We start from the raw sequence: 19,297 nt of genomic DNA on the forward strand, positions 1-19,297 counted from the left end.
GTTGGATGTATATGGCCCAAAAAGTAAAATGAGATTGACATCCATGCTCTACAGTGTACTCTTTTTTTTTCTTCTTTCTCTCTCTCTCTCTCTCTTGTTTACACACACACACACACACACACACACACACACACACACACACACACACACACACACACACACACACACACACACACACACACACGTATATTAAGTGTTTATGCTTTTATGTGGATTATTGCTCATTTGTGGCTTTAGAATTTTGGTAAATGGTTAAAACGACTCTTTTTTTTTATTAGTGTCTCTTCCTTAGAATACTTTGGTGCACTGCTATAAATAATTAAATGCACATGAATGTAATATGTGCCGTTTAATTCTTGATTTTATACTATCATCAAGCCGTTCTCTATCTTAGTTTTATCTGCGATAGATTAAAAGCTGTGCTCGTGGTGCACTGCGCTCTATTGTAGCGATTTGTGCATCCAGTGCTTTTAAATCTGGCGCTTTTCACTCCTTTTATCACTGCCAGTCACCACACTATTGGTCTCTGCTGCCAGCCAATCGGAAACCACCCTGTCCGCGGGCAGGCGGCACGAGCTCATTAACATGCAGGCATCCGACCAATGGAAGGATGTGTTTACCCTGCCCTCGAGACGCGAGGTACGCAGTTGCACCGGGAGAGAAACCGCTGCTCGGAGATCCGAGCCGCAATCCAGCCAGGCCGGAAGCCCCGGTCGCACTGCTTCCATAGAGTGAACCAGCAGGCTACTGCACAGCCTCAGATGGAAATAGTCTACTGTAGGATTACACTCTAGCCACATGGTTTATTTCAGATTTTGATTTAAATGGGCGTCGCACTTGGCCTTGCACCTTTCCTCCTTGAATTTTGTGATTTTATAATTTATGGTTATGCAAGGATTTAACATACCAGTAAGTAGTAATTTTATATACCTGATTTTCTTTACTTTTAATAAAACATACCAGGGCCTGTTTCCTCGTTGTAAAATGACAGATGGTGTAGTAAAAATGCAGATTAAAAAAAATGCCAGGCTGTATGTGGCATGCTGTGCATTATAGAGTGCCTTGTTATAATTTCTAAAATAACAAAACAGGATGAGCTGTATCTTCCGAGGAATAAATTGTAATTTTATACCCTACATTTACATTTACATGACATAATCAAGGGCCTATTATTATTATTATTATTATTATTATTATTATTATTATTATGCAATGTAATATTATAAAATGACTACTAATTAACGACTTTACAGCTCTTTTTTATTATCAAGAAGCTTAGCTGTATTATATTTTATGTGTTTTTATATTTTAGTTTAATTATTTTTTGATTCATTTTAATTTCAGCTATTTAAATAATAATAATAAAATAAAAAATAATATCGTTTGATTAATAGTTTAGAATACTGTGCTTTACCTCCTGGTGTGTCTATATTATGGCTGCCAGACTTATAAATTCCTAGCGGAAAATTTGCATACAAAGAGAACGGGAGGAATGTCTTCACACACCCCGGCCGATGTGCACTCCTTGCCGGCCAGCTCAGTCGCGGAGGGCCGCTTGTCTCGCAGCACTATCCGACCTATACCGCGTGATTTGATTAACTATCTGCTTTCCTGCCGTCGACTCGATCTTACAATTGTAATTGACATTGGCTTAATCAATTGTATTATGGTGGTCGATCCTTTGATTTTTTTCTCCCGTTATTCGAACGATTGTTTGATGCACGATTTCGCAAATTTTAGGCTAAAATAAAAAACAACAACAACAAATAACCACATGCGATTACACGGCAGCAATTACATGCCCGTGCGTATACTTTCGGAATATTTAGAAAGCTGGTAAATGCTCAGTAGTGTTATTCTTACAGGTCTGTTGGCATACAGGGAAGGCTGAACGTAACAGCATGGCGAGGGGAAGGTAATGGCCGACTGCAAAGCACTTTCTCAGTGTGGAAACAAAGGCAGTCCTCCTGACGGGCGGCCATTCACCTTGGATCGCTTTGCAGCCCAAGAACGCAATCTTCTGCTATCATGAATGCTATAGCAGGGCTTATTTCACGTTTTCGCGTTGAGGATTCACATGCAAGCTCACACATTACCTCAGGAAGGCTCGGTCAATACGATTTTTTTCTTCTTCCCAAGGACCTGCGAATGGAGCGATTTTATTGTTGTTGGTGTGGCATTGGATTGGAGGCTGTAACTGGCAACATGGGGAGATAATGGTGCTGAGAATGAAATAGCTTAAATGATAATATGCCTGCTCTCTATTGGACGTTGTAAAAAAAATAGTTTTAATTTAATTACATTTTATTTTAGTTATTACATTTATGAAACAGATATAGATTATTATCTTGGCAATCCATTTGTAAAAGCTATTGATGACCTCAGATGGAGAATCTATAATATAAAATGAATCTTTCACTTATATTTTGGAAATTACTAGAGTTGTTTTTGAATCCCCCCCCCCCACCAACAGCCAGTACTGAAGCACAATATAAGCTTTCCCCTTTTGGGAGACCTGTTAAAATTCGTAATATATATATATATATTTTTTTCTCCTTTTTTTTTTTTTAACAGTAAAATACAATTTATTTTCATTTTGAGAATGGGCCACTTTCCCATCCAGACTAAATATTTCTATTTTTGTGGCATGGCAGAGGATGTAGCCTGTAATGTATTTACTACTCCATTTGATTACCTGACCTGAAATAGGTCAAGGCAGACGAAGACAGTGAGAGTGCAGTTATTCACGTGCGCACACACATATACTCACGCGCAGACGCGCGCACGTGCACACACTCGCTCACACACACACTCAGGGAGAGAGGGAGAAAGAGAGGGGGGGGGGGGGGGGGTGAGTCCATGCCTTTCAGGAGCTGATGCATCTCTGTTATAAGGCTGTATTCTAAGTATATTATTATTTATTATTATTACTATTAATATTTTCAATACAATTCTTACGATTTGTGTCGAAACTCTGCGAACTGACAGCTCAGACTTCCTCTTCAAATAGTTTCTTTTATTGTCATATTTATTAAGAACTGGGATTTTTGTAGCTTGAAAATGCTGCATGATATATTCGCGATTTATGCCACTTAATATCGTTATAGAGCAAAACGGTGCCATGCGTAATGAGAGGTGGATGGAGATTACAGAGGCACAAAAAACGCCATGCATCAACCCGAGACAATAGGACGAGCTAGAGAAGGCAGGCAGCGTTGTTCACCTTGAGATAGGCTGAGTAGGCTTCCATCATTTTTAACCCTCCGAAACAGGACGACACGTTTCCTCTCCCTATCAAAACTACAAAGCGGGGGTAGGGGGGATTGTCAGATTGCCGCAGAAATCACAGTTGATCTAAATCATTATATTGCATGTCATTGTGCTTTTAGAGATGGTGACATCTGGTGACTGCTGACATGGATGTTGAATAAAATGTTTAGGCTCGACGTAATCTGAGCATTGTAATGCTTTGCATACAAAAGTGAACATATAGAAACCTAAAATGTGTCACCCTGCTCGACGTGTCTGTGAAATCTGAAGTACTCCCCTCCATATTTAGGCCTGTATCCCAGGCTGATCAATAGAGCCGGAGCTGAACCCGGCTCAGTGGGCTTTCGGGCGCCTCGGTGGTCGTTTGTATCTGCCATGTCTTATTTTCTGTAGTCAGTTATAAGTCGTAAGGTTTATTTTTTTATTAGCAATATTTTAAATATATATCCTTAGTGTGACAGGAAGGATATTTGAGCAGAAATAAATGAAGCGGTACTAATGATGTGTTTTCTCCCATTTATTTTATAGTACTAGACTGCAGTAATGTTTTGCATCGTGTTAGGCTTATCTTAAATGAGCTTTCCATTTTTTCCATTTACTGAACATGTCTCTGAATTTCTCCACTGACAGAAAAGATGATCGGGGGCTACGTTTTTGGCTGGAGAAGCCTGCGATCGACTGAATGCAACACATAGATACGAGGGAAAGGATTATTATATGGGTTGCATTTGATTTTCCTGACCTGCCCTATCCGGATTTCGGATTACTAAACATTCTTCGGAATGGAAGGACGGGATTTCGCTGCTCCGGCGCACCTCCTTTCTGAGCGGGGCGCCTTGGTGCACCGAGCCGCCTCTCGGATCGCTCCCTCGGGCCACAGCTCTGTGCAGCATGCCGGCCACTTCCCGCCGGGGAAATACTACCCCTCACACATACCAATGGCTCCCCACTCAGGTTAGTCAAACGTATAATGTGTGTGTGTCTCCCACACAGCAATACTGTTTTTCTTTTTTCTTTTTTTTCTCATTTTGTTGTGCCATAAAGCCAGCTGTGCATTTATCAGCCCGAATACAAGACGGTGTCGGGCATGTATATGGAGTCGTACCAAGCTGATTATTTTTGCACAAAAGAGAATAATAGAGGGGGGTTTTCTGTTATAAATTATGGGCTGCTCAGGTGTGACTGTTTACAGGAATCCGCTATGCAAATATCAGCTAATAAATCAAGAGAGATTTGATTTACACAAGGCCTTAAACCAGGAATTGTGATTAAGCTGAATCAACATTTATCTTAAAGGTAATGACGACATCTTTGTTAAACAAATAGTCACTTGATAAGATGGGTAAATGCCATGTGTTTAAGAGCTGTTTTAGTTTGCACGTAGGAAGCTGGACAGAGCACAACGACACTGATTTCCTGCTGGCTCGCGAGCTGAATTTAAAATGAGATTTTGTCACTTCACGTTAAATTGTAAAGTGTCACAATGATGCCATCGCTTAACCAAAACCCTTGGCCATACCCAGAGCCATAAGCACGGAATGGATGGATGGATGGATGGATGGATGAGCAGGTCTGCATGGGTTATGGCGTATGAAGGTTATAGGAAGGAAAGCAATACTAATCCTCCTTCTATATTGGGCTTTGAAGTGTCGGGGTGCAAATGTGTTCACAGTGAATGCATCAGGTTTAGCAAGTGACTTGGGTTTCATGTGAACCCAAATGTGAATGTTTTACAAACGGAAGTATGCACATTTGTGTCTGCACAGAAGAGTCCAAAATTTACAACCCTGCAGAATTAACTCCAACAGCTCATATGTTTTTTTTTTGTTTTTTTTAAAGGACAATAAAAGAAAATGATGCACAGTCCCTCCACCCCACAAAACCTTGAAAGTGCTCCTCTTTACACATTTACTTGATTTGTGGTCACTTTTTGTGCCCGCATTCAGTTTTTTTTAAAATTCTCTTCACACATTATTCTGGATTTAATTAAATATATAATGGCAAGAATTCAGTTCAGACAGGAAAAAAAGGATAATATAATTATATTGCACATCTGTTTTAATGGACTGGATCACAAAATGCGTGTTGGCCCTTTTTAGTTTGTCCACCCATGTAAAACAAAAGAGATTTAAATAAGATAAGTCAAAACAGAGGCGTATTGATTGCATCAAACAGCTCCACTTTTGAAAGAATCTTCTTTGAAAATATGTAAATGCAACCCCTAAAAACACATGTTTATGATGCAGCTGAGCAGTCTTGGGTTACTGGCAAGCAAAAAGGCATATTTAAATATTTAAACCCTTTAAAGTTATTTTATATGCCCAAGCCGCTAAAAGTGTAACAACCCGCTCAGTGTCGGTGGAGAAAATTCAGCATGCATGTCATCCCTGATGATAAAAAAAATCTGAATTGTTATTTTATATACTTGTTTGTTTATTTATGTTTGGGATTTTTTAAATAAAGTGTTCTGCTACAGCAGGGCAGGGTTGTAGTAAGTTAACCAGATCCTAACCAAATTCTGCATTCATTTGCAAAAATCCTACTAAACATGAGGCATAATTAGTCATTCAGGAGAATTCATGGGTGCCGTTCACAATTCATCTCTCATCATTCATGTGTGCTTTTGGCAGTAGTGACACACACACACACACACACACACACACACACACACACACACACACACACACAGTGCCTGCATCCATATGTCTTTCATTTTTATTTTTTTATTTTCTTACCATTCATTCTTACAGATGTTTTGCTTGAGAGCACGAAGGCTCAGTGCTGGCTACAGAGCACAGGTGCACCCCTCCACCGCCTGCCCCCCAACCATATTTGGTGTACCTTTCGTAGTATTGTGCTACACACACGAAGGCCTAACCTTCCAAATGTCATCACTGTTCAATGAGCAACACAGGTGGTTTATTGTTCTCCTCAGTCTTGTCAGTAGCGCATGGGCGTGACAGCGGCGCGATCTAATATCCTCGTGATCTGCAAAATGATTTTATTCTTTACATTTCAAGTGTTTGATTGAATTAACATAAAAATAATTTGACATAATTTCCAAATCTTCTCTAGCCTCCACTAGGATGACTTTGTTATTGTGCTCTGCTGACATCCAGCATTTGATTCATTGTTTCAATAATATTTGTAAATGTCAGGCATGCCATGATGCAGATATGTGGATGAGACATGAAGCATAATTTATATATATATATATATATATATATATATATATATATATATATATATATAATAGCAGCTTGTAAAAATATTGGATTATTTCTGTCAAGACCGCATGTTGCATTTTTTTAGACATTTAAAAAAAAAGAAATATTTGGTGGCAGAACTAGCTTTTAATACCAGCACCTGGATAGAAAGTTCATTAAAACACAATTTAAATGTAAACTCGTGTTGTAAAAGGAAAAAGAAAAAAAGATTTGTACTTATTCTGAATTCTTTTTTAGAAAGAACAACATTACTTTGCAATTTAATTGCTTTCATATAGATTTTTTTTCCAGTTTCCCCAAAACATTAAATCAAATCTTACTATGTAAGATTGGTTAAATGCTTGTAGGGTGTCGAACCAAACTGGTTCCAGTTTGTTCATCTTGACAGGGCAGGTCATTAGTGTCCCTTCAAGTGTCCTGTATGCTGGCAACATTAGCACAACTGAGCGTGTTGTTTGCGGAGTGTGTTCAGTTTCTCTTCACTTTACCCCTGGGGATTAACTTGCACACTGGTTCACATGAATACTTTACAAAGAGCATGAATATTTCAGGGTTGATGTAAAAAATGCATTCAAAGGCGGGTTTCTGATGTGGCTCCTTGAAAGGGTTCCTCTGACGTTGCGGAGGTATTTATTGCGAGCGCTCCCTTCACCCATTGCTGCTAAAAAGAGCGATGGCAGTTGCAGCATTCTCCTCTGGCATTGTTCCTAACAGGCTTTTGGAATTTTGAATTTTTTTTCTGGGAAAAAATTCCTTTGTTTTTTGGGGGGGTTTTCGGCATGCCACATTCACACTTCTACCCTCTTTTCCACTGAACCATGTTACTTAGAGCCAGTAGAGACTCTGTCAGTTTGCATTTGCCTCTGTCCATCTTCACCTACTACAAGCCAGTCATTTGTAATGCATGTCAGGTGGTCGATTTATAGTTTACACTTCCACTGTGTTCTGGGAATCTGACATTGGAGCAACTTCTCTCTGCCTGTACTTGCTGATACAGTTCGACACAGACCTGTAAACTCCTCTAATGCGATTTAATTTGGCCAGTTCATTTACAAGGACTTTGAAATAGTAATTTTATCTTCTTCTGGCTCCAATGCAGAGTTGGAGACGGTCCTCGCTTGGCTGTGAGGCCAAGATTCAGATGTTGGATAGTGTCAGAGCAGGAGACACAGTGGAGCTGTCTTTACTGCTGGCATTTATGGCTGTGGGCTCATCTTTCAGCCATATTGTTCTGATCAGTGTGCTCTGACTGAGGTGTGGCTGTGTGAAAGCAGCGGGGGGTTCACAGCCTGTCCATGGCTGAGCTCTGCTCTAAACATCCCATGTAATCAAAGGTCATATTTATGCCATCTCACTTAGTCTCCTCTTCCTTTGCATCTGCCCGGCCTCCCTTTCCATAGGCTGTCCTCTGTCTCTTTTTCCCTTCCATTTTTCAGTCTCCTTTCTTTCCAGCAGGAAGACTCTTGTGTCTGGGAAGTAGTGGTCTTCCTGCCACTTCTGTTTTAGCCACCCTCCCTTGCCCCTGGGCCATTGTTGTAGACCACAGATTTGTGTGTGTTTTACAGCTGCTGTTAAAGATAAAAAACAGCCCCTTCCACCCCCTTTATTGTTTTCTGGTAGGATGTCCCTGTCATTCCCTTGGTTTTTATGTCCTAGTTGGATATCTGAGCAGCGCCCCCCCCCCTTCAAAGGTTAGCCATGCTGTCTGGCTTCTCCCATTTTTTTTCCAAAGGAGAATAAATAACTTTACTGGGACTTTTATTGAACGTCTCATTGCTGGACTGTCCCATGGGTCTGTGGATGCTGGGAAGAGGCTTCAAACACAAACACAGGTGTTTGGTGGAGTTAGCAAGGGGCTGGTTACAACCAGGGTCTTTAAAACAATAAACTTCAGCGAGTGAGTGAAGGTTGTTTGTGGGAAAAGAGGTTTCTTCTTCTTGGCCTTGTAGTTCTAGTGTTTTGAACACTCACCGGGTTTGTACCCAGCTCCTGTTTGCCTTTGCCCACTCCCCTTCCTTGTTGACCCCAGACAAGAGCAGCGGCTGGAGTGTGTTTCATGGCCAGTGTAATTATTTAGCAGCACAGCTTCCAGCCTCACTCATCCTGCCACTAGTCTTTTCTCTGGAACTCTAAACCTTTTGGGCTATAGTGACATCTGAGCGAACATACATTTTGAATATAGTGAGCATTGTATTAAAAGGCTACTTGTACACAGGGGCAACTATAGTTGATGTGCAGTGACAGAGCATGGGTCTTAAGCCAAGTTCTATTTGGCTTTACGCTACGGCTCTGCAAAACAGAGTGAGAACCATGGCCTGTTGTTGGGCTCGTTTGTGGATTGTTGTGATATAACACAGTTCAGACATGCTGTCAGTGGAGTCCCCCTGAATAGTGGAGGCGTTGCTTGGCATCCTACACCTGGCTGAAATAGCACCTTGCCCTGTGCAGCTGCCATCTGTCACCTTCCCCTGACACTGCGGCCCCCCCTGGAAATCCAACTGACTGGCAAGGGCAGTCAACTGTCTGTGAAAGGGTAAGCCCCTTACATATTTGCAAATACCTTTGCTTGCAAGAGTAACAAGACTTTAGGTGTATCTGTATCATTAATTAAAAAGAATTTTTTTTACTAATGATTTAAGTGATCATGAAAAAATATTAGCATCTAAATCAGCCACTGAGTGTAATAAATTTAAAGTTCTATTATTTAAATTTTGTTGCTTATCAGCAAAACTGTTCACACAAAGTGAACGCCTTGGGTAGAGAAAAAAAAAGGATCTGACTTTGCAAGAGGATTGTGGTTAACTGGTGGCCATGTTACCTCAGATACAGGCTCTTGACTCAGTCCGCTACCCAAACCACACCATGTGGCATGATGCCACAGAACCCTTGCCTTGAGCTTGGGGCGTGTACACAGGACAAACACAAAGGAGTCCCATGGGTGACAGTGACTACCAGGGTAGTACCTTCCTGTATTGGATTTCAGGGCATTGGATTTCAAAACCCTCTCATGTATTTTTACACTCAATGTGAGGAAGTGAAAAGTTAATTGACGAATCCAACGAAGCCACGATGAACATGCACGCACATATGCATGCACGCAAAAAATAATGAAAATAAAAGTGTTGTTGCCTGCTTAAATAGACTGATAGGTTTGCCCAAAGCCAACCGCTGCTATTTTGTTTGTGATTCAGATCTATCTCTGCCCCCTTCATGCTCCCTCCCTCTCTCTTCTAGTATCAGGCTGCTTCTCATCAGGCAGCCCCAGGCCCACCTCAGCGCATGGCCGTATTGCATGTGACAGCTGTTAGACATTATTAACGGCTCAAGCAGAAAATCCAGATTACTGTTTTTTTAATTTCAATTTTATTATTGTAATCGTTCAGTGAAAAGAACAAAAAAAAAAACAAACTAGGGGGGCCCTTTTGTTGTTAGCAGATTTGCGGTCAGTGACAATACTGCAAGCACACGAGTGTTATGAATGTGTGTGTGGTTATGTTTGGGTTGGTGGGTGGGTTTGCGTGTGTGTTTGTGTGTCTTGGGGTAGTGTTCTCCAGACAAACCACCCCACCCCACTAGAGCTGAGGCACCCCGTGGTTGGCTGTGAGGCCTAGACAGGTGCATTGTTAACCCTCTAACGTCTGAGCCTGTCTCTGCTGGATCTGATGTTAGTTCTCTGGCAGAATTGAATGCCACTTGGTGCGGCATGTGTAGCAGTCCCAGTTTGTGCTGCATTCACAGGAAACAGCATGCTGCTCTAATGGCGTGTTCTTTCTCCGCACAAATTAGGAGTTTTGAAAATGACAGTTTTTCGGGGTAGCTGTGCAGGCTTCACTTTCTGCTTCAGCACTAACATGTTGTAATGTCTGGATTTTTATTTTGAAACAACGATATAATTCAGCAACTGCTATGGTTTTTCTCTAGAGTTTGTCTTTATTTCCTTCACTTTCTATTTTCTGGATTCTGAGCTTCCCTTACTCAAATGACTGTAATCTATAAATGATAGTGTGCGGCAAACTGGTAGAAAAACTTTACCCACGTTTTGAAGTCTGCCAGTGAAGAGAAGCAGGTGTTTGTGATGTACAGTACCATTCAATAAGATGTTCCACTTAGTATATGCAAAAAAGAAAATTGCCATTAAATATACAAGCCGTATGCCTCTGAAGAGTGTGTCAGCCCTTTTGTGAGAAAACAAAGATTAGCATCAGGAATTCCATTTTAATAAGTCTCTTGGGAATATCCAACCAGATGCCAAGTCCTCAATCCAAAAGGGACTTGTTGCACTTTCTGTCTCTCTCGCTCTGTTTTTTCCACCCTCTGTCTTGGTCTCTCTCTCTTGCATGAATATCCTGAGCTCTGCCTGACACTGATCAGAACCCCCCCAAAAACTTCTTCCTCCCCTTCTGCTTTCTGTTCAAATCACTCGTTTTGCACCATAAATTCTCTCATGCCTACACGTTTGTTCTTTGATGATCCATGTCATACCCTTTCTGCTCCTCCCTGAAGCTTCCCCACATCCTCCATTTCCCCCCCCCTTTTCATATTCACCCCCCCCCCCCCCCCCCCACCACCACCACCAGTTCCTCAAAATGGATTTGTTTTGTTGCCCTCCACCTCTTTCTGCATATTTTCCCCCTGCCCCCTCTGCCTGATGTGACCACTAGGCTACACTGCCTCCTCTCTCTCTGATACAGTATGCATCCCGTGGATCCGGGGTAAATGACTGGCTTTGCAGCAACAGATGTGCGTACGTCTGCTGTCGCTGCTTTGCAGTAAGGTTTTTCCTCTTGCCATGCGTGCCCACTGACCTCCCCTCTGGTGTTAGCGAGTTAAGGTTACTTTGTTTCCTCGAGAAAGAAAGAAAAAACGGACAGAGAGAGGGATGTGACGGCAAGTCTGGATGCACACTTGTCAAATGCTGTCATACACTTGCTGGTGCATTACAAATACATACGCATAAAAAACAGCATGTACACACTTGCATATGCACACACACACACACACACACACACACACACACACACACACACACACATCATAAGCACGTCATGCAGACTCACACATCTTCCTTCCCAGGAGGCCATGGGGCCAGTGGGACAGAGCAAGCTTGAGAGTCTGGTTCATCTGTTTACATCTAATTATAGAAACAGGGCTATTTCTGCAACCACTACTCCAGCTTTTTTCATATTCCAGAGTGAGAGAGAGAAGGAGGGAGGGAGGGAGGGAGACAGTTGGGGAGTAGGAATAAAAGGAAGGTGTGAGAGAGAGACGAAGAGAGAGAGAGAAGAAAGAGGAAAAAAAACAAAGCCTTGACAGCCTTTTCTCACAATGGTGAGCGGTTATCTCATCCCCTCAGCACTGCTACAGTCTGCAGTGTCTCAGTACAGTACAACAGGACAGGGAGGGGGAGAGTGTCTTGTATTGTAAGCCCTCTCATCCTCATGTAACATGAATGTGCAAATTTATGAGAAACAAGCAACAGCAAAACAAAGCAATCGCTGTTTTCTGTTTTTTCTTTCTTTCCTTTCCCCCCTTATCCATTAGCCTTGACAGTCACCCCAATAAAAGAGAATAAATTCTGCACCCGTGCCCTGTAGGCTTTTAGTTTGACCCAGTGGAGAGCGCCGTCCATCCAAAACAGTCCAAACAAAACGAAGTAAGAGTTGATGTTTGGGATTAACGTTGTATAAAATGTATCTAGTATTAAAGAGACGGGGCCAGTGCTGTAGTTAATCCTCAAGCTTGGTGGCTGACACCCAGCTGAGTGGCTGCAGTTTGCCGGTGGGGCTGGAGCGGGGGAGGCACTGGGCTTCCTGACTGGGGATGCCAGGTGAGAGCCAGATCAGGCCAGGGATGTGCCTCTTTTTGTTTTTTGGTTTTTTTTGGGGGGGGGGGCAGGCAGGCTGCAGCCTCTTGCAGGTGTTTTCATTACAAAAAAGAAAAAGAGGAAGAAGAGGAAAAAGAAAAGAGGCTGAATGCACAGCCTGTGGGATGCAACTTGAGACAGGTTCTTCCCATCCCCCCACCCTAATACATAAACTCCTACATAATGGAAATGCTTGCTTGCATACACCAAACTGCCACCACCCACTCCTTTTCCTTTATTCTCAGACGTGGCAGGTAAATTAATTGGCTGCCAGTGTGTAACATATATGCCGAGATAAAGGTGCTCTGTCTGGCCGAGGTGTAGCGTAACGACCGTAATGATAGCTCCATTGTGCTTATGTTTAGGGGGGTAGTTAGCGGCACAGCTAGCAGGGTCGTTGCCGGAGGGCTGGATAGCCTCTGATTAATAGTGGGGAATGCTTTGAAGTGACACCCAAGTGCACCCGCTCACAGGCTAATGGCAATGCCATCGGTATAGGGAGTGCTCCCTCTTCCTCAGTCTTCATTAGCTAAGTTTCCCCAGTACTCTCTCGCCACCCACGCCTTACATGCTTGCCTCTTATATAGACAGCCTTTAGGAACACTTACGTGTTTTATTCTTGCAGTTGTTCCGTGGTTTCGCTGTCATTTCTCATTCACATTTGTGTAAGGAGTTTTTTTTTTTAAGGCATCGAACGTCAGCAAAGAAGAGGCCTTTACTCACAGAGTTTCACCACGAAGGTGAACTGTGTCACAGCCTAAAGACTCATGGGATTCATGTGGCACAAGTGGGACATGGCAGGGGACTGTTCCCAGGATCCACTTTGATCTGGCATGCTGACGGACGAGCTACAGCTGTGGATGTGTGTGTGTTGTAGCAGGGAGGCAGGGTTGGGTCTGTCAGCTGTTGCAGTAAAGTAAACTATTAGTGGTGGGAGAAGGCAGCGATTCCAGTGAAGAATTAGAACCAGTTCTAATTGCAGTGAGGTTGGGCTATGATTACATGCTGGCTAATGCACTGACAGACCTCTTACTTGGCTGGCTCTCAGAAAGCTGCTGAAATGGCTCGATGCCTTTTGGTTATACAGCATAATGGGAGGGTGTGTGAACACACTTGTGTGTGTGTGTGTGTTTGGTATGTGTGGGTGGCTGCCTGTGTGTATCTCTGATTAAACTTGCTTTTAAGGAGTGGGGGTTTTTTGTGCTTTTTGCATGTTTTCCCGCAAGTTTTTGCATACTTGTGCGTTTTCTGTTTGATAGCTGTGCTCCGCTTGTTTCTTGAGTGCCTGTCATTATTTGTAGTAGAAGCAACTTTTCTTTCCAAATCAAAACTCAGCTGGCACAACTGTCTCTGAACAGTACAGAAGAAGTGTGTTTTAGTGTGTTTTGAGTTTTTGTGTGTATGCCTCTGTTGTATTTGTGTGTGTGTCTGTGTATGCCCATGGGAAACGGCAATCAAAGGAGCCGTGTGGTGTAGAGATTGTATGAAAGGAGTGAGAGAGGAAACAGAGTGGCAGGCAGCTGAGAGGGCAGCATGTGGGGGTGGACAGGGGGCTGATGCAGGTGCCTAATTCTACCTCATCTCTGGGCATTTTATATTCCATCCATCTCTCTCTTCTCCAGTTCTTTATGGGGCTGCTGGTTGATAAATCCACCTGCTTCAATTACATTGCTGATTAGCGGGTATGTCTGAATAATAGCACACAGATGGATTTATACATTGTAAGCCTGTTGCTGAAGTAATCAGGTAGGACTTTTAAGAAGCTGTGCTTATTTTTCACCTCATAATTTGAATTATAATTAGGATTTTGCGTGTGTGTGTGTGTGTGTGTTTATTCAGGTGTAAAGGCTTCTTTCCCTTCTACAAGAAGCTCAGCAGTAAAGTGCTTAAAATCACATGATATTCCTTGCATATGGCCTGACAGTTATGGGAAATATCTGCTGTTTCTTCTTCAGACCCTTAGGCCTGTGTTGTCTGTTTTTTTTATCTAGGCAGAAAAAATACAGACATCATTGTGGTTTCTCTGAGCTCTGGAGGTCAGAGAAAACATTCAACAGAGTCACAGGAATTTTCTAGTGTGTATCTGTGCTGATTACTTACTGGTTTAGTCGTGGCTCTTACATAGACTGGTGTGTTTCAAGGATTACTCACGGGATCACATGAGAGATCTTCAGGAGGCATTTTCATACAGCAGGGACCCCAAATGCAACCCCAACAACAGTCCACTGATGACTACCAGTCATAGATGTGTCATGTGTATGTTTATTCGTGTGTGGTTGTTAGGAAACAAAATGGGATGAGTTTGAGTTTATTAATTCATGTACAAGATCAGTAACGTGTCAGCTAAGCAGTGAGGTATGAGGAGCGAATTGGTCATCCTTGGTAACAGGGTATTGCGAGACTAGAATAATCTGTACACATGGAAACTGGATGGATAAATACCACGTGTGTAGTGGTAAAGTAGGCAGCTGTGTGGGAAGCAGAGGATTGTTGGGAAGAGTGGAACATGTGAGGGTTGTGCAGATGTCTGTTATTTTAGAGAGCAAATTTTCTTTAAGCTATGAGGTCCACAGTGTATTAACTCTATTGTGTGTGTGTGTGTGTGTGTGTGTGTGTGTGTGTGTGTGTGTGTGTGTGTGTGTGTGTGTGTGTGTGTGTGTGTGTGTGTGACTAAATGCGTGTATCCCTGTTTGACAGATCTTATTTCAGAAAGTGGAGCTGCTTTGAGGATCAATACTGACATGCTGACTGCACTCGTGCACATGCACGACGCACATACACACACTTTTTTTGGGCTCAGTGTCTCATCTGTCAGTTGTCAGTTTTCTCCAGCTCCATGGGTTCTCTTTCGAGCTAGGCAGATGGCGAACACTCAGAATGAAAGCAGATCCTAAGTCCTTTTGGATCTCCATCAGTCTCTGGGACCATCCTGCACAGGGCTCAAGTTTCTCAAGCACCGGCTGAGCCTTCCCGGCGCTCCAAACCAGCCGTTTCGTCACCTTGCTTTACCCAGCTCACGTATGTCGAGTGTAACGGCGGTTCTTTTAAGTCTCGCATCCAGCAGCAGTCCACATTAACTCACGCAAGCGCTGAAGCTAAAAAGGCTGCTGACAGTTGCTCCCATTGCTTACTCCACCTCCTCCCTACCAGTTCAACAGATACCTAATCCCAGTAGGGTATCTATGCCCCTCTGCTCTTCCAGCTTCTCACCAAGTGTGTAGCCCTACACTGCATGCATTAACCAAGTTCACCAAAGGGCATATTTCCCCACACTGGTCCATGTCTCTTACCTGAAGGAGCAGCTGCACTTCAGGGTCTACCAGCCTGTATGTTTTTATTTGAGAATGAGCAGGGTTCATTACAGCACGCTTGCTTGGACTTGCTTTTGTTTGAAGGCCGCCCTGCACCTAACTGCAAGAGATTTTTATGAGGCACGGTTCTGAGCCAGTCAGCCAGGCTGCTGTGCCACAACCAGATTGGTGGGGAGCAGTGCCATCCCACCACATACACCATCTGGGAGATTGTGCGGAGAGGAAGGGAGAAAGTTTGTGTTCTTTTGATTATGCACATATGTTTGTGTAGGTTTGTATTTGTGAACATGCAAAGGGAGAATGGTGGTTAGAGCTACTTGTGAAAGGATTTTTTTTTTTTAAAAAGGGTGAAAAAAGTTAGTCTTTTTTTAAAAGAAATTTAAGGTGGACCTTATACTGCCCCTGCCCACATCTTGTGATGTATGGGCTTGTGAAGGAAATCTCTCATTTGCCACTTTTCGTCTTTTTTTCATGTCATTTTTTTCTCTCACTCCGTCTCAGTGGAATTCAGTTTTTCTCCAGATCTTTCACTGTTTCCACAAAGCAGCAATAGAATAAGACAGAATAAGGGAGAAAGGGAAGCGAAAAGGACGGCAGCCAGAAGGAAGCCGTAGTCCTTTTTTGCGATTGGTTTGAAACCATGTTGAATAAAAGCCTTGTCGTAGCGGATATGCTTCAAGTAAATATTCATAGGTGTTGACATGCCAGCGTAACGTATTGTGTTTGTGGCAAGCAGGCATGTCGGTATGCAGTGTATACTTTCTGCTTGTAAATAATTCAAAACACTTGTTATGGTGCTGTTCCCGCTGCATTGTGGTTTGAGCATCATTGTTGACACTAATAAATGAAAAAAAATGTGTTTGCATCTTTTGTGCAACTTTATATGGAGAACACTGCTGGCCACGGGGCTGAATGTAACTGGTTTTTGCTGCTAATATCTGCCGGTGAGCACATTACCACACTGAGGTCGCAGTCGGGTCAACTGAAGTCTGGAGCTTTTAGTGTTGGTGTGCATGTGAATGTACATTTATCATGTCTTTATGTGGACCTTACTCACTCAGGTGCTAGCTATAAATCTAGCTCACCCTTTCCTGGCCTGGTGAGGACACAGCAGGAGCCAATGGGGGTTCACCTTTTTTCTTTTCTTCTCTCTTCTTTTCTTTTCTTTTCTTTTCTTTTCTTTTACAAACATTGGAGGGGGGGGGGGGGGTATAGGAGGCCAAAGGGTTAGACGGGAAGAGAAGAAGAGAAGAGAGATAAATGAGGGAGGGGGCTTAATGAGAGCCCTGACTCACATGATTATGGGACTGGCTGATAGAAATCAGGATCTTTCTCAAAGAAGTCAATTAACCCCCTCCCCCTACTCTAATTATGCATGGATTGCTCCACTGGCTCTTTACTGATAGGGCTGCTCAGCACAGCTCAATATGCAGACTCATGCTGCCTGAGTCTGTGTTGTGAGAAGCATTTGTCAAGCTTTTTTTTTCAGTCTGCTAGCAGCCTGCTTTAAACTCAGGGTTTTTCAAAGCCATTTGTTACCCCCATTCTACTCCTCTTTACTCACCTGCTCACAGTCAGTACCAGGCAGTGCCAGTAGGGGGCTCCACCCTCAGGAGGATTCTGGTTATTAGCGTATTAGTAACTAGATGATGACTGAACTCTGTGGTCAGAGTAAATAAGCAATGTTGTAGAATGTCAACACGACCAGGCGGCTCCTTCACAGCACCCAGTGTTGACATAACTGCTCTCTTATCTGAGGAGAGCAAAGCCCATCGCCACAATAGAAAGCTATGCCAGATCAAATACAGTAAAGGCTAGAAACCACACTCTCCAAAACACAAATCCATACTCACACAGTGGCTGTGAGGGAATGCGGTGCATGTGGTAATACATACAGCACAAAACAATGGATAAAGCTGCGGTCCCAGCACAGGTTATTCGTTCTGCTAGACTGTCTGGTTTTCATGTTAACCCATTAAAATAATGGGGTGTTTAGGGTGCTGGCAGTCTGCGTAAAGAACCTGGACTCTGCTGTTATTGCTCAGCTTGGTAACGAATCAGTCTGACAGTCATAAAACACGCTTTGCCATTAAGCATCAGTGAATGAGCGGTTTAAGGTGAAGTGACAACTAATAGTTGTCTCAAAAAAAAAAGCAGAAGAAAACAAAGGACGCAGGGGAGAGGACGCAAAAAGAAAGATGTCCGTGTTTTGATTTTCAAAATCTGTGTTTAAGCACCTGTGTCACATTTGTGATCTCTGTGTCAAAACATTTCAGGAGACCTTCTTCCCCTCATTGCCTCACAGCACCCTAATAACTCTTCTTTAGTCTGCTTCCTCGCCGCTTCCCCTCCACACGCCCCTCCTCTCCATTATGGCCTCTGCCAGATCTAGACGGCGCTTGGCTCACACTGGCGTTATGATAACCTGCTGAAAGCTGTTGCTCTCCTGTGAGCATGCAGACTCCCAGCCGAGGTTTCCCTGCATCACTTTTCCCTCGTGTTCTCCGGTCAACCCCACAGCTATGACTTGCTTCATTTGTTTCATACATTCACCAAATCATTGCATGAGTTCAGACCTTTCATATAAATTTTGGCTTTCTGACCCAGCATAGGTGCTGATATATTTTATGGCCACCAATGTTAAGCATAAATTAAAGAAAAATAAGAATAGGTGCACTGTTCAAAGTAACTTTAATAGTTACTCAGGGATACTGAGTTTTTATTTGAAACCTAAAACACTGCTAGTATAGAACTATTAGACATGGCCAGTTGGAAAACATTTTTTTTTAACTTGCAGGTTTATAACTTTTCAGTATTTAGTGGTGTTTTTGTGTGACTTGTCAGTAAGTGTGTGTGATTGGAAGGATCTGCTAAGGCAAACCAAACAAGCAGCTGCAACACATCTGTTGACTTCGATCAGATGCTGCAAGCCTGTTGTAAGCCCACAAGGTCTGTTCCCTTCTTCTCTGCTATTTCTTTTATATATATATGTGTGTGTGTGTGTGTGTGTCCCAGACAAATACAGAGGGGAGGATAACACATGATGGCCCATAATGCCCCTCCAACATACTAAATGCGATCACTGTAAAAGTAATGGAGGACTGCAGTGGTAGCTGTTCATCCACACAGACAGGAATGAGAAGCTGATCTAGAAAAAACAATCCCCCTTCCTCCTCCGTGGTTTGACCTTGTATTTTTGCCTCTTCCACAATGAGTCGTTAAAGCCGTCAAGATAACCAGCTGGAGAGCAGAGGAGGCTAAGGTAGGTCATGGCAGGTCAGGGAACAGGAGGGGAGACAAGAGGCATTTAAATTTGTGGGGGGTTTTGTCTTTGCTGCTGCCTTGCTCTGTGTTACACTTCATCTGCTGATGTTTGTGCAATGATGAGCTCCGTTCTTTTGTAATGATGACAGGAAATGCTCTTAATTTTACTCATTTCTGCCTTTGTGGCTGCAGATGTTGAGCAGCACCGGCAGCAGCATTCCATAGATGACCGGTGTCAAGAGTTATCGCAAGATATAACTCATCTTTAAAGGCCAGTTTGGCAGCGTGATTTGGCTAAACTGGTGCATTTGAAAGTGCAGATGGATAAAGTGGGAGAGGAAGTGGTTATCTCCATGAGTCGA

At 42.9% G+C, this 19,297-nt stretch overlaps 1 protein-coding gene across 8 annotated transcripts in view; it reads left to right on the forward strand.

Moving 5' to 3' along the window:
- The first annotated feature begins 615 nt into the window (after positions 1-615).
- bahcc1a (BAH domain and coiled-coil containing 1a) overlaps positions 616-19,297 on the forward strand; it is a 61,811-nt gene continuing 43,129 nt past the window's right edge. For 7 of the 8 annotated variants that reach the window (XM_026164859.1, XM_026164862.1, XM_026164863.1 and 4 more), the window contains exons 1-2: positions 616-909; positions 3,901-4,224. In XM_026164859.1, the coding sequence (XP_026020644.1) occupies positions 4,053-4,224 (172 nt within the window). In that variant the 5' untranslated portion in view covers positions 616-909; positions 3,901-4,052. The remainder of the gene's footprint in view (positions 910-3,900; positions 4,225-19,297) is intronic. The other variant, XM_026164865.1, reaches the window with a different exon arrangement.

This window comes from Astatotilapia calliptera, chromosome 4, assembly GCF_900246225.1.
Source record: "Astatotilapia calliptera chromosome 4, fAstCal1.2, whole genome shotgun sequence".
NCBI lineage: Eukaryota > Metazoa > Chordata > Actinopteri > Cichliformes > Cichlidae > Astatotilapia > Astatotilapia calliptera.